The sequence below is a fragment of the Rutilus rutilus genome (genome assembly GCF_951802725.1).
Source record: "Rutilus rutilus genome assembly, chromosome: 2".
NCBI lineage: Eukaryota > Metazoa > Chordata > Actinopteri > Cypriniformes > Leuciscidae > Rutilus > Rutilus rutilus.
This window is the reverse complement of record NC_140210.1, coordinates 56,639,913-56,665,151: the sequence shown is the minus strand read 5'-3', so window position 1 is coordinate 56,665,151 and position 25,239 is coordinate 56,639,913. Positions and strand designations below refer to the sequence as shown.

The window sequence follows — 25,239 nt, the reverse complement described above, 5'->3', positions numbered from 1 at the left end:
AGCCATATAAACTCCCAGGAGAGTTAATTTAACACTGGACTTTTTGCTGTGTAGGCAGAATACCTGCATTTACCAATTTCTCAAAAAGGTCATCTTTAAGTACTTGTTTGGAAGTATCTTTTTTAACCTTAATATCAAAGAAATCTGCAATCAGAACAAAATATTTTTTCGACAACAATTAAAGGCTTCGATGGTGGGCGCAAAAGTGAAGGCAGACAGACACATTTCACCACTATGATCAATGACGGATCACTTTGATATGATCCAAAAGAACAAACGCTCTAACTTTGTTATAAGACAAGTTTTCTAGGGGTTGGAGAGGATGTAACAATTATTGTAAATTATAATAAATATAACAAAAAAGAATGACGGTCACTTCAATCCCCTGATCCAGAAAAAGCAACAAAACACCAGATTAAGCAAAATAATGATTAATTTATTTGATAATTCAAAGATAACAGCAACAAAAAGAAAACAAAAGAAAGGAAGCAAATCTTCAGGACAAGGCCAGGTTAACATAAACAAAACCTTCTAACTGACAAGAGTAACATTAAATAACCTATACAAAAGAAAACAAATAAACAACAAAGTCTTCCCTCGCTCCCTGTCTAACATAAACATAAGTAAAATTTGAGGTAAAAGAAAATGGCACCCTCTCCCTATTGCTTCCAAATTCAAAAAAAGTGTTTACACAAATTAAGATTGAAAATAAAACAGTAATAATAACATAAGAAATAAACACAATCATCATTCGCACGTTCTCTCACAGCTAGCGGTTACGCAACCATGAAAGATAAAGACCGCCTTTAGTTGTACACGTTTACACCCAAGACAATTCTCTAAGATCTCAATTATGGTTGAGGGAAAAGAGTGAAGCGTGTCGCCATCAGCACTCCAGCATTGTTTCTTCACTCTATTATAGTGCTTGAGATCTCTGCAACATTCACTCAACTAATTAGCATCAGCTGGAACCCAATTTGCAGCCTGTGCAAGGGAGAGAGACAAAGAGAGAAAAAGGAGAGCAAGTATACAACACATGACACGCTCACTAAGAATAACTCTCCCCAAATCACACATGTATTACAAATACCTATACCCCCACAAACGTAACAAGTTCTGGAAACGCTACCTTAGCTAGCTACTGGAAAAGCTATACTGTTTTAAAAGCAACTGAGCTACTGTCAAGCTACTGAAAAATGTAAGTTAGTAGCGTTGCAGCTAGTAGTTAGCTATTCGCCAGCACCGTGTTTTACACTGCCTCCATTTGGTTACAGAGGCGTAGTAACAACATAACCTTTTAGTATTATGCTATTAACTACCTTTGGAACTTATCTATGTAACTACTTACGAATAAGTTTAATTATTTAAGTACCTTTGTCTCTAATGCAAAGACACAGAGGAGCCTGGATACAACCCAAATCCAGCATAGAGCGGTTCAGTGAATGTGGTGTTGAATGTGTGTAAGTGTGTGAGTGTGTGTGTGTCAGAGACGCTGTAGAAGGACAGAGTGCCGGCAGACACGTCCAGATACACTCCTACTCTCTTAGATGTTGAAGGAGCTGGTATGTCAATGCTTTTTTTATTGTGTAGTGCAGAGAAATTGCTACTTGTGCAGTAAACAGTCCAGGACTTTTCATTGTATCCAATAAAACACTCATTACTGTTTCCTTTTCTGCTGATTCCTTTATATACCACTGCTATGTCAGCCACTCCACTCCATTCAGCCTCCCAGTAACAGCGTCCAGTCAGGCTCTCTTTACATAAAACGTTACCATAGTAATCAAATCTCTCTGGATGATCAGGATATGGCTGACGCTCTTTCACTCGGGTCACTTTTCGGTTTCTCTCGGAAAGAGCAAGACGAGAGTCTGCTGTATTTTTATCCAGTGTGAGATCACAGTTGTCTGTAGTTGAGATAAAAAGCAAGTTTATTCATAACATGGTGAAATGAGTGAGAGAAAAAAAGTTCAAAGTACAGTTACCCTGGATAAATCCTAGTGTCATTTACTCCCTTTACTTTCTCTTTCTTTCTTTCTTTCTTTCTTTCTTTCTTTCTTTCTTTCTTTCTTTCTTTCTTTCTTTCTTTCTTTCTTTCTTTCTTTCTTGTTGCATGATTTTAATTAAATATAAATGTGTATCATATTAGGTAATTTGGTGCTTTTACTGTATTTAATGTAATTAAACACAGGATGTGTTTATTAAAACTTACATTTTTTCAGTCCTGGTTTAATTCTGCTCTCTCCTCCATGACTCAGCCTATAGAAACCCAAACACACACCAAACCGGTAAGCAGAGGTGGACAGTAACAAAATACATTTACTTGAGTATTATTTTTTCTGGAAACTTGTTACTTTAACTTCACTACATTTGAAAGACAAATATTGTACTTTTTACTCTACTGTTAACCCTTGCTGTAAAAAAGGCAAAATTCTGTTGTGATGATGCCGTGATCATCCTGAACATGTCTGATTCACTGATCTTATCCTGCACTGTTAACCCTTGCTGTAAAAAAAGGCCAAATTCTGACAATATCATACCATTTTCCATTAAAACAGTAATATACTGTAGAAAACCAAACTAGCCTACAGGAATATACTGTGAATTAACATTGCTCAAAATCGACACTCAGAGGCTGTTTTCCCAATCACACCCTATACCCTCATTCACTATTCCCTACATTAGTTCACTAATATAGTCCCCTTGACAGAGTGAATGAAAAGAAGTGAGTGAATTGAGACACTGATGAACACCTGATAAGCAGAATCACTGAAGGACAGAGAAACAAGAACAGAAAAAAGAGAAACACAAGAACTACAACTGACTTCCAGGAACACTGAGTGTGAAACCAGTTTAACATTATGTCTTTCATACATGTACAAAAGTTCTTGTTGAGAATTAACAGAGATATAGTTAATAATAAAGTTTGTTGTAACCATGATGGAGATCAGTATTTGCTTTAGTTGGTCACTTGTCCCTTGACTACTTACCATTAATCTCTCTCTGGCTGCTGTAACAGTGAGTTTATAAAACACTTTTGTTATGGCAAGAAAGAGCCAAGAAGAAGATGATCAGGTGTTTTTGGTTTTTGTGATAATGTCACAATCATTCTGGTCATGTCTGGTTCTCTGATCTTTTCTGCATTTATTCTTTGAATATATGGGTATTTCATATTTAGCATATATCTGTAAATCTACAACATAAAATCAATACTTCTGTAATCAGGTATTCTGAAGAATATCGTAATCATATAGTGCATTATAAAACTCCTGGTTGACTCAGACACACACAGACATCATCAATCAGCACATGAATCTCAACAATGGTGACAATCAAAAGTTTCATGTTGCAATGCATGCTGGGTTCCAGGATAATATAAAACTCCCAGCATGCACTGCTGCATGAATGAAAAAAAATATATTGCCACCGTTGTTGAGATTCATGTGCTAAATTGTGATATCTCTGTGTTTCTAAAAGTCAATGTAGCTCTGTTTCTCTGGTTATGCATGATGTGTTAAAAAAAATGAATTATTGTAATTTATTGTTGTGGTTTCACAGTGGTGGTAATGTAACACTTTTAATTGAGAATGAATTCCTTAGTGAATGAACAGGCAATATGATGATTTTGTCATCATAATCATTTTAACCGCAATTATTCATAAACTGTGTGTGTGCACAAGTGTGACTTGCAACAACACAGCTCAAGCAGCAAAAGAAAAACTAACGTTTTCGCATCAGCATCCCAACTAAAGCAAGCACTGATCTCTATAATGGTAACTTCAAACCAAACATTTTCAATTAAACATCTTAATAACAACTTCTGTAGATGTATAAAATAAAGTCACACTGGTTAATAATAAGTGTAATAATGTGTAATGGCTGGAAGTCAGTTGTAGGTCTTGTGTTTCTCTATTTTCTGTTCTAACAGCAGGTGTTCATCACTAATGCTCAACAATCACTTACACATTCCCTTAATTATCTCACTGCAACACTGTCTCAATGTTACTTGTACTCTTTGTATTGTGGATTTCCCTGTGGGGTTGAAAGGGTTAACAGTGTAAGATAAAAAGACACACCCACAAAATGTATTTTAACAGTAATAAACTGTAAGTTAAAAAACAGGTATATACTGGCAACACTGTTGCCAGTAGTTTACTGTAAAATGTATTTTTTTGGGTCACCATTGTGCAGAAGAGTAGAGCCTGTGCTTCAGTCCAGGAGAAGATCTACAAACATTGATGATTTGCTGCATGTTGCTTTATTTAACAGGCGGTGACTGTGTAGTTGCTGGTCCAGTGAAAATCTTATTTACAAAAGTTATTTACAAAAGTTTTGTTGTGGTCTCAAATGAAATAAGTTCACAGTAATACTTTACTCACGTTATTAATGCATTATAAATTTTAGTTAATACATTTAAATGACAGTTGGTCAATTTAAGGCAGTCGGTTTCTGCAAGTGAAATTAGTTAACTCAAGTTTTAGTGCATTTTTACAGTAAATAACTGCACAATTAACAGTAAATTACTGGCAACAGTGTTGCCAGTATTTTACTGTAAAAAAACCCGGTAAGGTCTAACAGTGTGTGTATAATCTATGATTTTCTGGGTTTTTAATATTTATCACATATCTGTGAATCTGCAACTTTTAAATTCACCAACGTTTTTGTAACCAGTTATTCTGAAGGATATTGAAATCCTTTAGTGCATAATTTTTTTAAATTCCTGAATGACTCAGACACAGACATCAACAATCAGCACATGAACCTGAACAATGGTAACAAAAGTTTCATGTCGCAATGCAAGCTGGGTTCCAGGATAGTATAAAACTCCCAGTATGCACTGCAGTATGAATTATTTTTTTATTTTTTTTGATACAGAGTTAAATCTCTGAATGAGATTAGTGAAGGAACAGGCTAGTTATATAACAAACTGCATTCACAAACCGTGTGTGTGCGTGCACAAGTGTGGCAGTTCAAGCAGGAAGAGATTTTTTTTTTTTTTAAATGCAAGGGTCAGCATCCCAACTAAAACAAACACTGATCACCATAATACCATATACTAAACTAAACATTTTCAATACGACAATGAGAATTGACAGAAATAAAGTCAAACTGGTTTGTAATAAGTGAGGATGGCACTTATTATTTATTTTGTCATGTTAATTACAGCCCTTCATGGCCTCTGATTGAAAGAAGTCAAAAAGGACATGATTTTACTTTATTACCCTTTATTATAATACATCACAGAAAATACACAAATATAAATAAGACATACATCTATATATATATATATATATATATATATATATATATTGCAGGGGAAGGTGCTGTTTATAGTGCACTAACTAATACATCTCCATTTCCGGACCTTTACGCTAGAACACACACACACACAGGTTCCCGAGATGGAAGGGAAGGAAAGGAAGAAAGAATGGTGATATGAATGCACACTTGGGGTAAACATAAATTGGACACAATTCCCAGGAGTCAATACAATGAAGTACTGAAAGTCACATTGTTTCATGATTTAGGGATGTCACATGTTTTTTACATTGTCAAGTGATTTATTAGTCACATGGTTTACTTCTCAGGGGAAAACCATAGCGTAGGCACAGGAACTGATGTAACCAAAATGTTCCTATATATATGACTGCTTTTGTATCAATCGAGGCTTTTTCCTTTTTGATCTTGATGTCGTTGAAGCCCTGAAGAGAATATAGCCCATCTTCAGTTACACTTATACTCGTTGACTTGATATTGCTCTGTGGTATCTTTTACTTGTTAAACTCCAAGGAGAACAAGTTAATTAATTCTGTTAAATCATAGAATAGGTATTTAGCGTTTTGTGAATCCATTCGCAGGACTGCCCTGGAATAGGATAGAGCTGGATGTGTTATAACCTGTAACCTTTTGTTGATTTGCTACAAATCTACTGTATTGTATAACCAGTGTCTTAATCTTTTGTATAAATAAATTTTATTTTATAAAGATAAGTATCGTTATTGTATATCTCAGCTCATCACAAGATAGCCATATAAATATCATACCCGAGCATATAGGAATAGGGAATAAGACTTATATTCTTCGAAGAACTCCTTTGGATCAGATTCTGCTGGAAGGTAAGCATGACTTTGGTTCTATAAGTTAGAACTTGAATACATGTATTGTGACACGTAGGGAGTATGATATTCCTAGGCACGCTGATATATGCTAGACAAGCTCAGGGGATTCAATCCTAAGAAACTGACCTGACAGCACAAGGCTATTCTTGATAACTTAGGTTAGAAAGAGGCTAATCAGGAGATGAGATAATATCAGATCTCACAACATGGGGGCTCGTTGCCGGGATGTACTGTTGAGAAATCAATAGACAGAATCCGTGGAGCAATACATAGCGGGGACAAATTAATGCTTAAAGAGTCGTTACACATAAGCAGAGTCTCCGTACTAAAGAGAGGGAAAGTTACTTAAAAGTAACTATCTCGGAATGAGAGAAACTATAGAATAAAATCTTGGGGACGCCTGAGAGAAAAAATTCTATGGTTTCACAAATAAGGTAATAAAATATCTCGAGGACAGCGCTGTGGGACCAGAAGAGTACCCAATTTTAAAATAACCTCAAAATAAAGAGATAATTACCTAAATAGCAAACTCCGGAGAGGCAGACACACAATAATGGATAAAATAACTAATATTGCTTTGCTCTCACAAGATGCACTAAATAAAAAATTAAAAGAAGCAGGGCAGATGGAAGGTGAGGAAATATTGACCACTGATGACACACTATACACCTCTAACGAAAGAGGAGTAGGAAGATTAGCCCAAAACGTTGCTTCGATAAATCCAAATAAGAAAGTTACCGTGGAAATTGGAGATAGTGATATTACTATACCAATACTGCAAGGCGCAAACATACGAGTAACTAGACACGGCGATGTGGATCCTAAAGCAATAACTAGGGCCGGGTCTCCATCATTGTCGGAATACAGAGACAAGGAGGGGGCTACGGGAGTTGATTTTCATCATTTGGGAAAATCGTTCGAAAGACCGGCCTTAGAGACAGGAACGAAACCTAAACTACCGAATTTCTTAGCCCAATTCAGCCCGCTCATATCAGGGGGAGAAACTTGGGAAATAAGAGAAACAGGTTTTAGACCGTGTAAAACATCTACCGAAAAAAAGGATAAAGATAATAAATATAGAATATCCGCAGAAGAGGAGGTAGATGGGGATTCAACTTCGGAATATACTGAGGACGAAGAAATAGCTCCCAGAAAGAGAGTTAATTATCGAAAATCTCGAAGTCAATCTCGTGAGCGGCGAAGTAGCTCTCACCAGCGGGAACACGATTGCTTGGGAGGCAGAAATTTTTTAACGTGCCCTGGACTTGTGTTCGCCCCACGAGATTCACATTTGGCAGAGCTAAAAGGGACAAATCGAAAGATAATAAGGTTAGCTGGTGGGCCGACCGCAGATGAAATATTGGACCTACCAGAAACAAGTTCAAGAGCAAAAATTGATATGTTAGCAGAACAATTCGACTGCATGCAAAAATCATTGTGTTATCTATTGTTGGGAGAACCTAAGAAAGATAGGCAAGAACCGACGATAAATGACGTATGGAAACTGCGAGACAGAACGCATAGAGCAGTAGCTCCAAATAAGGGCAAAGCACCCAGGCGCAAGGAGAAAGGGGAATTGGCCAGGGGCAAAAATAACGAAGTGGTGAAAAAGAGCAGAGAACCGAAAGCAATAGCAGAACCGAACGAAAATAGCTATGGAGAAGAAAAAGACTTTTCTGATCATCAGACCGGTTCGGAAAATTCAGAATCAGAGTCAGAAGAAGAAGTGAAAGAAAAGAAAAAGTCACCTGTGCGCAAGCAAAAAATTGATTTGTCACTCGTGGCTTTAATGGCTCAAAAAGAAAATGTTAGAATGGAATCAGAGTCAGAAAAGGACGAAAAAACCAGTAAGCCTAGGCGGGGACCCGCTAGGGAGGCCAAAGGGGATAGCATTACTGCAATGCAGTTGCTACAAAATATGAGATTTCCTGGAGTTAAGGATGATATGGATAAGGCTAAAATGATAGCTGACTTAGGAAAAGATCTAGATGTTTCTACTTCTCTAATCGAGCGTATCATTACCTATCATACCGGGGTGTGTATAAAACTAGATGTTTTGCTGGCCCATTATGAGGAAGTCTTAGGCGAGGATGAAGATGATGAATACAGAAAGGAAGTGACCTCCGTAAGAAAAACGGGGTTATGGCCTTATCTTACTAGCAAAGCGCGGGTTGGCTGGACTGCTGACAAAATGTTAAGCAAACTGCAAAAGCTAGTTCCTGACCTACCCGGTTGTAAAGTGTTAGGTTCGTGGGGGGCCGAAACAGATTGGAGTGAACTGTCTAAATTCGCTGCTCGATATGATAGGGAGACAAAGCGGCGAAATAAAATGAGAGAAAGTACGGGTCAAGACTGGAAGAGACCAGCAGAGGGAGCCAAGATAAAACAAAGCTCAAATTTTCAAAAACAGTTCGAAAGGCCGGCTGTGAAAGATAGAGCCACTAGCAGGTACAAACCTGTGGTGACAGCTAAAGAAAAAATAGGGTCTAGGGAACCAAGTAAAGACTACTATCAAAAAAGCAGAAAATCGAATAGGCCCGTGGAGAATAAAAAATCGGACAAGAAAAGTACATATATCGAAGAAGAGGTGTGGAAAAAAATGACGGTTGAACAAAGAAAAGAGCATATGGAAAAGAAAAATAAGAAGGCAGTGCAGAAGACGGGGAAAATCCGTAGCATTAACTCCAATAAAACAGAACGAGAAAAAGAAAAATAGGAAGTAGAAGCTCTAGGAAAAGCAACCATTGCCTCTAGTCTGGTAGAAGAAACAGAAGATCAGGAGTTGTTCGTGGAATATAAAGGACTCAGGTTTAGGTTAGATTCAGGAGCTGACATTAGTACATTAGCTGAAAAACCGGAGGGAGCTAAAAAATTAAAAGGTACATATGTGGTCTATGGTTTCAGTAAAGAAATGAAACCAGTAACCCGAGATAAATATCTATGGGAAGGTTTACACTGCATTATAGATAGCTCAAATCTAATGTGCCTAAAAGATGCGTCCTTAATAAAAGAACAACTAGAAAAAAATCAGAAAGAGACTAGACAGATTAGTTGGCTAAAAACGGTTGACCTGGAGTACGAAATCAATAGATTGGTAAACGAAAGCCTATTACCAAAAAAGGAGTTAAGGGAATTATTAGAAAAATATAAAGGAAATTGCGCGAAGAGCAAAAATGATTGCGGGAAATTATCTGATAAATACGAATATACCATTGTGGGAGGTATCCCACCTCCGCAAAGACAGTACCCGTTAAACAAAGCGGCGTATGGGGAGATAAGAGAGACTCTCAATGAATTGCTGCTGAAAGGGGTAATCAGTGAGGGAAAAAATTGTCCCACTAATTCCCCGATCCAGGCCATTTGTAAAACCGACCGTACGTACCGTCTTGTTACGAACTTCAAAGCGCTCAATAAATTAACGGTGCCTGATACAAGATATCTTATCAATGCCAAAGATGCTACCAACTGCTTGAGTAACGGAAAAATACTATCCAAGATCGATTTAGCAAACGGATTTTATAGTGTGCCACTAGCAGAGGCAAGCCGTGCGCGTACCGCCTTCACGTTCGGGGGAAGACAATTTGTCTATAACCGTTTACCTATGGGCCTGAGCACTAGCCCTAATGTATTTCAGGCCGTAATTTTAGATATTTTGGCCGAATTGCCGGTGACCGTTTATATTGATGATATTTTAATCTCTACAGAAACGGTTGAAGAGCACATGAAAATTCTGCGGGAGACAATAAAAAGACTAGCGGACGCGGGCTTTTTATTAAACCTGAAGAAATTAGAGCTAGGGAAAGAGAAAGTAGATTTCCTGGGGTTTGAAATATCAGGTACTGACAGAGGGATTGCTAAATCAACCCATGATAAACTGGTGGAATTAAAGGAAAGAAAAGTGACCAGTTTAAAACAGTTGCAAAGCTTACTGGGCAGATTGAACTTCGTACGAGATTTGATTCCAGGATACAGTGCTAAGGCGAAAATACTGTACAAAGCAACGGCAGGGAATGATTTTAAATGGGATGATAAATTAGAAGCCGTTAAGTGCGACATAATAGACATGGCGTTAGGTTCAGGCCGAATCACGAGAAGGGACCCAGAGAAAAACCTAATAGTCAAAATAGAAAATACCGGTGAAGAAATGGAAGTTATATTATATAACGAGGGAAATTCTAAATCACCGGTGATGTTTATTTCGCACGAGAAACCTGCTAATCAAAAGAAGCATGAGAATATGTCTGCTGTTGATATCTTAGCCACGATCGCCAGGAACCTGTTGACCATTAAATCAGCAGCTGCAGAAAAGCTAATAATCATCGTAGCCAAAGGAGATGGAATAGACATGTTAGCTAGAGAGGCAAGAAATTTAGTTTCTGAGTCTAAATTGGTTCACAAATATACTTGGAACAAATGGTCCAAGCTGATCAGCGACACTCAGTTAATCTTTAGGAACGAAAAAACGCCGAAGAAAGAGCGTCGTACAATAATAGACCCAGGACAGGTTTGTTATTTTACCGATGGGAGTACTCTGAAAGATGAGACTTGGTGGGCTTTTCTAGTCAAGCAGCAAGGCAAGATAATACACCAGGAAAAGGGGAGATTGTGCGATGGACTGAGTGCTCAACACGCGGAAGTCTGCGCGGTCGAGAGAGCTATTGCCCATATGAGAGAAACTAGTCGTAAAGATAGTTTTTTGATTACGGATAGCGAATATGCATTTCTGGGTTTAACAGAGCATTTGTCCACATGGGAGCAAAACAATTTTCATAACGCCAAGGGTAAGCCGTTGGTACAGGCTGAGTTATGGAAGAGCATCAGTGAAAATGTGAAATTAGTAAAACCGAAAGTGTTGCATCAAACTTCTCATACATTGCAGAAAACCGCGGCTGCGGAGGGAAATAGAGAGGTCGACCGTTTTGTGCAGATAAGAGTAATAACTGCAGGAAGTGAAACTGGGTTGCTGCAGGATCTGCACGAGAAACTGAAACACCCTTCCACTTCCTACATCACTAAATATTGCAAGCAGATGGGTTTGCATGTGGCCAATTTGAAAACGAAGTATCATAAAATTAAACTCGACTGTCCAGATTGTAGAAAAGTCATGTCCAGTGTGTACCATGATTATGGAACAATCAAAACTAAGGAAGAGAACGTTGAGATATCAATGGATTTTGGAGGGCCTCTTAGGCCAAAAACCAAGAGAAACAATGTATATTTCTTGGTTATAGTTGATAACTGTTCTAATTTCATGCAAATATATCCGTGCAAACAGGCTACTAGTGAGGTTGTGGTAGACAGTCTCAAGCAGTGGATTCGCTATCGGGGATTGCCTCAGAGAGTGCGTGCGGACAACGCACATAACCTGTCAGGGAGTCTGGTGGAGGGTTTTTGCAAAGAACAGGGAGTCAAGTTAATAAAATCCGTTAAGTACACGCCGGAAAGTAACGGATTGGCTGAGAATTGCGTGAAATTGATAAAAATTTGGTACGTGAAGAACGAACGGCTAGGCGACTGGGATGAATTTATTGATGATTGTATTCATTTCCTCAACTATAGGGTAACGCAGCCTATTGAAAATTCGGAACCCAGCGACACAAGCAAAAATCCGTTCACGGTAGGGCAGAAGGTTTATATTCTTTTGAAACAAAAGAGGGGACGGTTTAAAAGTAAAACGGGTACAGAAGATATTGTTACCGAATTGACATCAAACACTTCAGTCAGGCTACAGGCTAACGGCATTTGGAGTGTGAGGCATCTTGTGGGTAGCAAAAACTAATACTGTCAGGATGAATAGCACAGAGGCACGTAAAGTGACTTTCCTAGAGGTAATCGAGTTACCGGCCGAAGGGACCGTGAGGGTGTGCAAAGATTTCAGTGACAGATTAACAGTTAAAATGTGGCACCGAGGGTGTCAGACAGGTACCCCAGCGTTGCAGCGGGGACCTACCGATTGTGTGGTCTGTGGCAAGATTAATGTATGCCAACTTCTTTGGAGTGGGCCTAGAAGCAGGCGCGAGAGTCAAGCGCGGCTGAGGGCCCAGCTAACGTTAAGTCCGAAGTGGTACAGCCCTAACGGAGAGGTTGGGTGCTGTGCGCTGGGCGACGTGTGTGTATGTGCAGATTGCAGAGTGCAAACTCAGCTATGGACAATCTGTCAGTACGAGCTTACAGCAGATAAATGTGGCTGTAAACACTGCTCGGCATGTAAGTTGAAATATTACTTGAGAGGCCAGGAATGTAAGTGTATAATGAATGATAATGGTGATTTTATCAAATGTCCAAGATGTAAACTATTACTGGATAAATTGTGGATGATATCTATTAGCTCAAAGGAAGTCTGGCAGACTAGAAAGAGCGAAACTGGTTTGGGGTGTTTAGTCGATGATAAGATCATGATGGAATGGGAAGTGAACCCGTTAGCCTTAGTGCCCAGTACAGACAAAGCGTTTGTGTGGGACAGGCTTTTGGAGATGGGAGAACCGTTACCATCTGAATCAGAACCATTTGCTAAAGGCAGTTTACTGGATAGGATGCTGTCCAGAAATACAAACCTGCACCTTTGGAAGAAGGTGATTAGAGACGTGACTTTTGACAATGATCGTTTGATTTTGCATAAGTCTAACGGATTGTACAAAGAAACAAGTGTCAAAGATGTGTTAGTAAAGGTATTAGAGGACATGTCGTTCCAAGAGGAACATCCTGTTTATATGCCAAGAGATTACAGCTTTTATGTTACGGAAACATCCTTGACAGTGAGAGCAAGATCTCAACAAACATATGCAGGGACAGAAAGGGTCAAAGTTAAACTAGGCCCAGGTGAGCCGAGTGAGGTGTGGGAGATCAGGGCAGCTGTGTCTACTACAACGGATTATCTGGGTATAGGAAGATCCATGGAAGGTATTAAAATTACCAGAAAAGTAATTACAAAGGCTGGGTTTACCAGTAAAGCAGTACAATGGTTTAGAAAACAGTTAGGGAGAGAGTAGGTTGATCTGGGTCTATTGTTCCTTTTGTTTTCACAGGCGCAGAAATGGCGAGGACAGGACACATGAAGAAGAGGAAGTGGCAGAGACTTCAGCGAAACCGCAAAGAATTGTGCCTGTTCCTGTCGGCTATGGTCACGTGTGTACTGGTTACTTTAGTTATAATTAGCGCAGGAATAACAGTTGAGGATAAACGTACTGTTAGCAGCGTGGCATCTTGTTCTGTAATTGAAAAGATAGTCGTGAAAATTTGTTATAAACAAACCGTGACGATAGGCTCTGCGAAATATGGGTCTCAAATGATAAGGGACATGATCAAGAAAATGATAGGGAACATAGACAAATCATTTTGGAATTGTACTGGTAGTAAGCAGATTGATGCTGCTAAAGCCCCTAGACTATATGGAGGACGTGAAGTCAGGGGTAAATCACGGTTGACGTTGTCGAGTCTAAGGGGTTATAATAAAACCCACGTGAAATTAACAGGCCTATTGTATAACTTGTCTGATAGCACCGATTTGACAACCAGCATTCGTACATATAGAATTTGGAATAGCCCCGTCCTTAAGGTTACGCACGAGAACAGATGGGACTGTTTGGGTTAACAGACCAGTCTACTTGTAATGTATAACTGGTTGGGGCGTCAGGAACCTGAAAAAGGAGTTCCTGTTGTTATAGGAAAATTGAAGTCCGCTAAGAGACGCAATAGAAGGGCGGCTTCTTTGGGTAATGGATATAGACTGACGCATAATACCTGGCGTAATATTGATTATGATAATCCGGTGCAAAAAAGTTATTGGCCAAAGGATTTGAACCCTTATGCCTTAATTTTGGGGGTGTTTAAAAATAAACCTAAGCCGGCATACGTGGAATTAGAATGGGTTACATGCGATTTCCTAGTCATGCCCGTTAAAATGTGTGAGAGTCACTTGAACTGTCCCTTTTTGAAGAAAAATAAATTTTTGGGGCCTAATGTTGAGGACCAATTATGGTATGACATGGGCACTCATTGCTCTTCAGAATACGGCAAGACCAAAGCGTGGGTCTGTTATTTAAATAGCAGTGCCTTGTGGAATGATGAAGAGTTCGAGAGGCATGGTGCTAATGTTATTAAATTGTGGCATGGGTGGATGATGTTGCAGGATCAGAGTAATGAAATGGTTAAGGCTGAAAGCGAGCGCACGACCTGGTCCATCAACGCCACCTTGTGGAGGAACGGAGTCGGGGGTAAGAGATTACATCCTATTACGTTAGCTTATGCACCAAGACCAGGCTTGAGTCTGGAATTGGCAAACTATTCTGGAATATGGGATTACATTATAAGTAATGTCACAGACCAACAATATAGATCCGCTCTCGTCTTGTACTGCATGGGGTTAGACAGACCTTTACGTGTGACACACACTAATCAGGGAATCTGGGGGAATCACAGCGATGCAGGCAATAGAGGAACGTTGCGTTGGATTGGACTCTCAACCTTTCAGAATAGAATTTGGGATGTATTCCCAGTAGCTATGGGTCTGAGCAAAATAACTAACCGAACGGTGACATGGATAGAACCAGTTCCACATGCAAATGGGGATATTTTCCCGATTACGATTTATTATCGAGAGAATAAAACTAAAGGGTTGAAAACCCATAAGTTTGCTCAGGGGTTATGGAAGACTGTGTATTATTTACCTATGATGAAGCCGTCCGAGCAGCGGCGAGGACGTTCTGTGGATTATAAGGTGTTGATGGCGTCTCATAACTTTGATATTAAATCGTCAAGTCCATTTTCGCGACATAGTTTAAGACCAGCTCATGATAAGAAAGATCGTGAGAAGGTTAGATCGAACGTGTGGAATTTTGGACTAGGTAAATTTGAGTACAGGCATAGCGGCGAGGTTAAGTATATATGGTATCCAGGCAAAAAACAATACTGTACGGCAGATATGTTCAATGATTGGACAGTTAAGACACCTGGGGTGTTATTCCACCCGGCTAGAACATGGTTGAGCGAGGAGGAGCAGGTGTACTGTACTTTTAAAGATTTAGTGAAAATAGGACAAGACGTTGTTAGCGGGGAGGGCAAGCACTGGAATGATATCAGCACGATAACAGGTGCTGGCCCGTTATTGATGATAGCTCGGAATCAAGTGTTGAACAAATGTGCCCTGTCCTCTTTGATTAATAACGAAAAAGAATTAGGGGGGTTCTTTTACCCAGTAATGGACTATCTAGAAGGATTTTCGGTGGGGCCTAATTTTTATTTTACATTGGATTATGGGAATCAGCTGATTAAACCGAGTAGCGGAGACCTATTTTCCGTATATTGGAAGATACAAAAGAAGGCCGTGCTGTGGGTAATGGAGAATGTTAAGGAACTAGCTGTATCTGTTTGGGATTTGATTATGGGATATGGATATTACATTAAGATTGTTGCAATTTGTTTGGCTATTATTTTTGTAATAATATTGATAGCCGTAATGTTTATCAAATTTACCAAATTAGGTATGGTATGCACTAAACTTTCGAAGAGGAAGTCCGCTGGGGCGTTGAGAAAGCTCATCCCCAATGAGGTTTCGGACTCCGAATGAATTATTGCTAGAGGGGGAAGAGGAAGTAGGTTAAGGTTGAAAAGGGCGGTTGGTCTCGGGGCTCTCAGAACTTAAAGGAGTTGACGGTTCACGGGTTTGGAGCGGTCCTTGATAAAACCTAAATTTACAATTGGCCGAAAATAACTGTGAAATGGCATCAAATCAGACTAACTCATCTTGGAGATGCGGTGAACCACCGCAAGCTATTGTGAGTATAATATCCATTAATATATGGTTGATTTCCTATTGGACAACGGGAATTATTTCCGTACAAATTAAACCACAAGCAATTTTGATGTGTTTGAGTCTGGTCTTGTACAATATTTTAGATGATTTTTCGTTAGTGTTAGTATTGGTTTCACAGTTATTACGTAGCAAAAGATACGTGGCAATTTTCGGAGACAAAGGAGTAATAATTGTAGTCCTGTTCTCCTTTATGATTACTGTGTATAACTTGACGCAGTGCCATTTTGGAATGGCTTGGATAAAATTTGTAGGTGTAGGTCTTGCAAGCCTGACCTACATTTGTTTATTCATCATCAGTTATAGGAGAAATACAGTTTTAAGACCAGTAGTGATTAAACTGGCTATACTGTATTTAATTGTCATAATAATGTCGGCTTGTTCCAAGATTTGCAACGAGCCGAAATTATTCTTTTTAGCCATTTTAATGGGAATAAATGACTACAGTTATCTGTTTAAATTGTTGGACGGGGTGTTGAAGAGACCTTCAGTGCTTGATTAAGACAACGCTTGGAATGGGGAATTATGATATATGTTAGTGGTGTCTTTCTAGGTTGTTTTTCGTTTTTCTTTCTCTCAAAAATGGGATTACAGAAAAAAAAAAAAAAAAAAAAAAAGAAACATTTTTTTTTTGAGGGGAAAACAAATATGGGAGTCCAGCAATATTGTGTTGAAAACTGTGTCTTGTAATTGGTCTGTTAAAAAGTTCTGGTGGCACTTGGTGTGAAACGGGGGGCCCACTGTTTCAGATCAATTGGTTGCTAGGTTGAGACCAAAAGAAAAAAAAAAAAAACAAGAGATTGGGATTTGTTTTTTTTTTGTTTTTTGAGATTAAGGGATTGTTTGGTAAACGACAAGAAAAAAAAAAAGGGGGCTTTTTTAAAGGGCTTGATGTTTTTTTTTTTTCTCTCTTCTTTCTCTCTTTATGTTTTCACAATACGTTTATTGTTCTGGGAAACAAAAAAAAAAAAAAAAAGTAATGAATTTTTTTTTTTTCTTTGGTTTGTTTGTTAGTTAATAACGAAGATTTGTGGAATAGGGGGAAATTGGAAGTGACTTTATTTGTACCGTTCACCTGGGAGTGTCTCATGGTACATTTTGGATGACAGGGGAGATGTTGTTGTTTATGTCATTTTGTGTCATTGTATAGGTCGCAGACGGTCGGACCAAGAGAAGGAATTCCTTATGGCACGGTCTGAGGAGAAAATGTGATCATTGTCTTACATTTGCATGTTATCCTATCAGAATCAAAGCTTTCATGAGGAGTGTCAAGGAATTTAAATATTTTTGTGCAAAATGTATAATTGATGAAGGTTATTGCATGGCGGAGATGAAGAGTTTTACTTTTTGTGACACCAGGGGCACTTTCAAAAACCCAGGCCGCACTCATTATTTGACAAATGAGGCAATGAGATTTATCATTGCGATGAAATGGCTCGTTGTTGGCGTTGATGAGGCCTATGAGCTATTAATTGGCAATAGAGAAAAAGTGACTGGTACTACATGCAGTGTCGACATTCAGAGCTTTGTTTGGAGGGGTCTTATTATTCCTGGTTTCTGTACGAGGCAGATACAGTTCGATGGTCGAGTGACTTGTCAAAATGTCATTGATCCACTAGGAATGTCTGGAAAGACTCACGAGATTCTCGTGGCAAAGAAGGACTTTGGACGAGGGCTTGGCGAGAAGTGGCCGCGAAATAGCCCTGCATCCGGAAGATCTCTGGAGACTGGACCAGGCTCCGAGGAGCCGAGACTCATTCCGATGGAGGCCAGTGAGCAGAAGATGGTACCGACAAACCATGAGCAGTCTGTCGACAAGGCATTGTAGTAATCTAGTTATTGGATTTTTTGCTAGAGAATCAGAATTTAAATTCAGATTTTTAGAGTGCTGCTTGGATTTTGTTTTGCCAAGTGTTTTTGTGTTCCATGTTAGCCTAGACTGTGTGGATGACATGTTATTAGACGAGTATCGAAATGAAAATGAATTCGTTACTGCAAGCGGGGATGCAGGGGAAGGTGCTGTTTATAGTGCACTAACTAATACATCTCCATTTCCGGACCTTTACGCTAGAACACACACACACAGGTTCCCGAGATGGAAGGGAAGGAAAGGAAGAAAGAATGGTGATATGAATGCACACTTGGGGTAAACATAAATTGGACACAATTCCCAGGAGTCAATACAATGAAGTACTGAAAGTCACATTGTTTCATGATTTAGGGATGTCACATGTTTTTTACATTGTCAAGTGATTTATTAGTCACATGGTTTACTTCTCAGGGGAAAACCATAGCGTAGGCACAGGAACTGATGTAACCAAAATGTTCCTATATATATGACTGCTTTTGTATCAATCGAGGCTTTTTCCTTTTTGATCTTGATGTCGTTGAAGCCCTGAAGAGAATATAGCCCATCTTCAGTTACACTTATACTCGTTGACTTGATATTGCTCTGTGGTATCTTTTACTTGTTAAACTCCAAGGAGAACAAGTTAATTAATTCTGTTAAATCATAGAATAGGTATTTAGCGTTTTGTGAATCCATTCGCAGGACTGCCCTGGAATAGGATAGAGCTGGATGTGTTATAACCTGTAACCTTTTGTTGATTTGCTACAAATCTACTGTATTGTATAACCAGTGTCTTAATCTTTTGTATAAATAAATTTTATTTTATAAAGATAAGTATCGTTATTGTATATCTCAGCTCATCACAAGATAGCCATATAAATATCATACCCGAGCATATAGGAATAGGGAATAAGACTTATATTCTTCGAAGAACTCCTTTGGATCAGATTCTGCTGGAAGGTAAGCATGACTTTGGTTCTATAAGTTAGAACTTGAATACATGTATTGTGACACGTAGGGAGTATGATATTCCTAGGCACGCTGATATATGCTAGACAAGCTCAGGGGATTCAATCCTAAGAAACTGACCTGACAGCACAAGGCTATTCTTGATAACTTAGGTTAGAAAGAGGCTAATCAGGAGATGAGATAATATCAGATCTCACAACAATATATATATATATATATATATATATATATATATATATATATACTGCCTTAGAATCCTGCTGTACGTTAAGTAAGATTGATTTGATATTGTTTCAACATTGATTCAATGTAAATGAAATTATTTAATCTAAGTTGAATCTTGATCTATTTTTCCTCATTGAAATAACATTATTTCAGAGTGCAAACCTAATGAAAAATCAATGTTAAATTTCAACCCTGATTCAATGTTGATTCAATGATTCAATTTGTTCAATTCAGACAGCAACAATCAAAATAATGTTAAATCAATGTTAATGTGTACATTTTTGACTCAACACTTTTCCTCCCACAATTTAAGATTTCATCCAAAAATCAATGGTATTGAATCATTGTTACAATGTTTCAACATCATGTTTGCACCCTCAGAAAATGAAACACAACAACTGTAACTGACTTAACCCTCTGAGGTCTGAGCTGTTTTCTGGGCCCTGGAGGTGTTCTGACATGCTCTGACATTTGTGCTTATTTCTGTTACTTGTGACATTTTCATGGCTAAAATCTAATTACACTGTATTCAGCACAAACTCTGCTACAATAATATATCAGCAGCATGTATGTAAAAGTTTGTAGTTTTGAGATAATGACATTTATGCGTGGTTTGTGAAAATACAAAAAAAAAATTCTCAATGAAATAAGGCCATGAAACCCATACTGATTATTACTTTACAAGACTTTTGTAAATTGTATGACATAGCCTAGAATATTTGCTCTAAAACTATGTGAAAATCACCCTGACTGCTCATTCAGAGAAGACAATATATTGATTTAAAATTTTTACGACGTGTTTTGTGTGAGAAAGCTCTATGCGTGAGCTCATTAATATGTAAGCTTTTCACACCTGAGAAAGACAAAGACCCTCCTCCAACTGCCCTATTAGGAGCTATCAGGCCCCTGTCATTCTGAGCAACCTTGCACAATACTGTAAATGAGGAGATTTAAAAAAGAATGGCTTTTAGATTGTTTGGATTTATTTACACAACATAATCCAAATAGACACAACAAATGGCAAAAAAGCACTTATTGAAAGACAGAGACCTTTGTGCCATTCCTAAAAACATTGTACATACCTTTCATTTCCAAGGTGTTTGATTTTCACTTTACCATGTTCATGTTCCAGAGACTCATGTGAATGTTGAAGTCGGCAGGACTCAGTGGCATCTGGGCCCTGAAAAAAAAAGTGAACATACTGATATCAAGAGAAAGGCCTGCACGATTTTGGAAATAAATATTTGATTTTTCTGGTTAAAATTGCTTTTTAAAATTCACAGAATACACACACACACACAAATGTTTCCAACAATATATAATATAATGAACACCAGGTTTGTTGTGCCTTGTAGGCATAGGCTATGCGCAGTGCTGGGTAAAATAATAATAACAATAGATAGCAGTATAAATCTTCCAAAAGATTTCAGTAACAACCAAGCTAGAGAAAAATATATTGATTATCATGTTACTTCAAATGTTTCCATTCGTTATGATATGAAATGAGATAATAGTAAAAACATGAAGCTGTTTGGTGTGTTTTGCTTTTCAAATTTTCAAATGATACATTCAAACGCGATCGCGCTGCAAAATATGATACATTCAAACGCGATCGCGCTCAAATATAAAACATTATGGTTACCATACATATCTACGTTTGACCAGATATCCACAAACACAGTAGGCCTAACAGTAAACACGGGTCTAAATATTATAATATTCCCCATATATCTAGCAACAGTTCAACTGCAATGTGACATTTATGCAACAATAACAAACTAATATGTAAGAATTTCTTACCTTAAATCTTTCTTGTCTTCAAATCGCATTCTTCTTCTTCTGAGGTAGCCTAAATCCAATGTAAGCCTAACTCGACGAAAAGTGAAGTGTTTTGGTGTTTTGTTTTTGAGGTAATGAGCGCGATCGCGTTCCATGTGGAGATTTGCATGTGAATGTCTTTTGCGCTCGTAGGCTTGGCCAAATTAACTGTAATGAGCAAGCGTTTGAGAAGCTGGACATCTTGTTGGTTTTATACAAATTACTTAAACAGAGAATATTTGTTTTCGTTTTGAACCCGATCGTTTTAAAAGTACACACTTAAATGTTTATAAAGGTGTATGGCTCATAAATGTGTGACAAGTATTCGCTGAGTTTTGTTTCAGTTTATAGATGTGCTCAAGAAAAAAAAGTTCACCGCGACGGAGAGGCAGAATGCACACCCTGTTTATTTTCTTTATTTTACAAAAGCACAATGTTTTGATTTGATTGTAAGTGGACACATACAAAAGTAGAAATATCACAGATTCTTTTTTTATATTTCTTTTTTTCTGTATGACCATAAATGATGGAGTAATTTAAGTTTATAGTTCTACAATGTGGAGAAAATCCAGCAAAACGCGGGGGCGCGTTTGCCGACCTCAGAGGGTTAAAGCCACACAGCCTGAAATCAACTGCAAATAAAAGAAGACAATACAATCTCTCAAGATCTCAGCAGAAGGTATTTTTGACAATTAACAGAGGTTTAGATGTTGATGTTTTATTGAAAATGTTTGGTCACCATTATGGTGATTAGTGTTTTCTTTAGTTGGACAGTTTGACTCTTGGCTTTAATATGAGTGTGTGATCTTTGCAACAGTGTGTCCTGAAACACAATTTATTGCAAAGAAAGCCAGAAACAAAGATCATAATTCAGCATCACAGTTCACTAATTTTACTCTGACCAAAAGTGGTAATTTTTTATGGCGATAAATCAATGACAAAATTAACGGAGCGCACAACTGATGCTGGCACGCAGCAAATGTTATTCGCGTCATTGGCTGTGTGGCTTTAAATCAGTTGTAATTGTTGTGTTTCATTTTCTGAGAGTGCAGGGATGATGTTGAACCAACATCACATTGTAACATTGTTTCAATGTCATCACCATTGATTTACGGATGACATTTCTAAAAAAAATGTCAACATTAATTGCGGGAGCAGAAGTGGTGTTGATTCAATACAGTTAACATTGACACATTAACATTATTTTGATGGTTGCTGTCTATCTGGGATCCTAATCAAACACACCTGAACCAGCTAATCAATGTCTTTAGGATTACTAGAAAGCTACAGAGAGGAGAGTTTATCAGGGTTGGAGCTAAACAGAGGTTTAGATGTTAATGATTTTTTTAAATTAATAGTTTGGTTTGATGTCGCCATTATGGGGATTAGTGTTTGCTTTAGTTGGTCAGTTTGACTCTTGATGTTTTAATGTTAGTTTTTCTCTGGCTGCTGAAACTGTTTGTTATGGCAAAAACCATGTTATGCAGCGATTTTTGTGTGAGCATATCAGTGAACAACCCTGACCACTCGGTGAGTTTCACGTCTTTGTAAACAAAAGTTTAATGCGTTTTAGGAAGGATTGTTCCAGTGCACCTATGCAACCATTCTGGAGGTGGGGGGAAAAGCGAAAGAACCCTAAAATTCTCGGGACAGCAGCATTTGTCCAAAATTTAATCTTAACCATTCTATTTCATCAGAAACGATCTGTAAACAGGGCTTTAAGTGTAAAATACCGAACTTGTCCTTAAAAATAGGTTCAGTCCTGTGTCTGCTGGGAAACTTCCCGTTAAAACTTTAGAATGTTAGGGGATAATGTTCTGTCAATGTTATCACTAAACATGTTTAAAATGTTTTTAGAGAGTGTTATCCTTCCTTTTAGGAGAACATTCTTGTAACAAAAATAAAATGAGCTACAGAAAACATTACAAAAACATAATATAATGCTCTCAAAATAATGCTCATAGAACAATAACATTTCTAGCTGGGATGAGCTCATATTGTGGCCATAGTTTGAGGACACAGTGAGAGCGCTGTTACACTTTTAAATCACTGTGAACTCAGATTGCTGATGGTGTGAACACATGGTGACATCACTGTGAGATCAACGTGTTGACTGGGTTAGATGATGATTGTGACCATTAAAAAATAGCCAACATCATCTGATCACATTTTCTAACAGCTTTTTTGCCATAGCAAATGTACTTTAACCCTCTGGGGTCGACAAATGCATCGGCAAGTTTTGCTGGATTCTTTTCACATAGCAGCAAAATAGACTTAAAATACTCTGTCATTTATGGTCATACAGACTTAAGAAATATGGAAAAATAAACAGTAAAATGTCTACTTTTTTATGAGTCCACTTACAAAACAAAACATTGTGCTTTTGTAAAATAAAGAAAATGGCTCTCCGTCTCCATGAACTTTTTTTCTGGAGCACGTCTCTAAACTTAAACAAAACTCAGCGAATACTAGTCACACAGGCAAGAGCTATATATCTTTATACACATTTAAGTGTCTACAATTAAATTATATAATTCAAAACGAAAACAAATATTCTCTGTTTATGTAATCTGTATGAAAAGAGAGAGATGTCAGTCGTTCTCATGGCAACTCATTAAATGCTAATGTGAACACGCCTACTGAGAGCGCATGCTATTGAAACCAAATGATCTGAGGCAATCCATGCAAACCTGTCAATGCCAACATCAGATCGATAAAACACATCAAGTTTAATCAGATTCTTGCAATGCTGTGAGGAATAATAATAGCATAATAGCAATACTATTCCTGGAAAATTTACCTTAGAAGTGCTAAGTTTCACTACGAGGAGCAATGGATCCAGCTGAGGTATAATAATTCTTTATTATTAAGTGCTTTGTTCTAATCGCGATATAGTGTCTGTAAACTGCAAAAAGACTGTTAAAATATGAATCTATGTGTGAATGAACGGCACAGATGCGCGCTGTTGTTTACTACAGGCACTTACAATAGTAAACATGCAATTTTACATGAACACATCTACTAGTTTAGCTTTTCCCAAACTATATTGCTATACTGAGATTAGTAAAAATCGACTGATATGTTTAAATAAAATGTATTTTTATAAGCAACGTATTAAACTGCAAATTAACATTTATGCCCTATATTAATATATCATAAAAACGATATGTTACAGACGAAATATGAATGTTTAGACAAGATTTCATTGACTAGTTTTGGATACACTGTACATTTTTTTCATAATTTTAATGGTAAAAACCTGTAAAAAATACAGTGAAAAACTTAATTAGCTCTCATGGAACATTTCGTGCAATTTTACAGTAAAATACTGTTAAATGTAAGGATTTTGGACACTGTAAAATAAAACCTACACCGTTGCATTTCCTGTACCTTACCTTAAAAAAATATTGTAGCAATTTTTATGTTTTACGGCACTGAATTAAAATTTGCTGTAAAAACTGGCAGCTGGTTTCAAGCGCTTTGGCGTAAAAAATATGGTAATAATATTTTAGGTTTTACAGCACTGAGCTAAAGGTTACGGTAAAAAAACTGGCAGCTGTGGTTGCCAGTACTTTACCGTAAAAAATACGGTTGAAATATTTTAGGTTTTACGGCATTGAACTAATTTTTGTGTACTTCTACTTTTTTAAGTAGTTTTTAAAATCTGTAATTTTACTTTTACTTAAGTACGTTTTGATTGAAGTATTGTACTTCGCTGCATTTTAAATCATACACAGCAAAATCCCCAGTGTTAAATTAACACTCCTCAGTGTACATATGTGTCCACACTACAGAGTGTTAAAATTAACACTGAAGCAGTGTTGAAGTTAATGAGATAATTAAGTTAACACTGAAGCAGTGTTGAAGTTGATGAGATAATTAAGTGATTAATTAAGTGATGATTGGCCATTAGTGGTGACACCTGATGATAACAAGCAGACTCACTGAAGGAAAGAGAAACAAGAACAGAAAAGAGAAACACAAGAACTACTGACATCGAGCCATTATTGCACTTATTATTTTACCAGTTTGACTTTATTTCTGTCATACATCTACACACGGTCTTATTTAGATTTAACAGACGTTTAGATGGTAATGTTTTATGGAATGTTTCATTTCATGTCGCCGTTATGGTGATCAGTGTTTGATTTAGTTGGGCTCTCTGGTTGCTCCAACTGTGTTTATAATGCACATTTGTTGTGGCAAAAGAAACTATGATCTAGGCTGTGTTTACCGAAAGCATCGCAAGCCTAATTTGATCGTATAGACCTTTTGTTGCAGTTGGTCTGAGATCAAGTTAGGCTTAAAATGCTTTTGGGAAACATACCCTGGTTATGTTTCGATGATGAATTTACTAGTGACATGATTCAATGATGACACCCATCATTTTAAACTGATTATCCAAATGCTTTATTAATTTTTCACTACAGTCGCTACTTCCAGGAATGTTTTAG

General features: G+C 37.7%; 1 protein-coding gene across 1 annotated transcript in view; it reads right to left on the bottom strand.

Annotated features, from left to right (window-relative positions):
- Positions 1-248: 248 nt before the first annotated feature.
- LOC311279843 (NLR family CARD domain-containing protein 3-like) overlaps positions 249-25,239 on the bottom strand; it is a gene marked incomplete at its 5' end in the record, with an annotated part of 108,109 nt that continues 83,118 nt past the window's right edge. The window contains 2 exons of the mRNA XM_084391612.1: positions 249-1,904; positions 2,210-2,256. Of these exons, the coding sequence (XP_084247738.1) occupies positions 1,381-1,904; positions 2,210-2,256 (571 nt within the window). The 3' untranslated portion in view covers positions 249-1,380. The remainder of the gene's footprint in view (positions 1,905-2,209; positions 2,257-25,239) is intronic.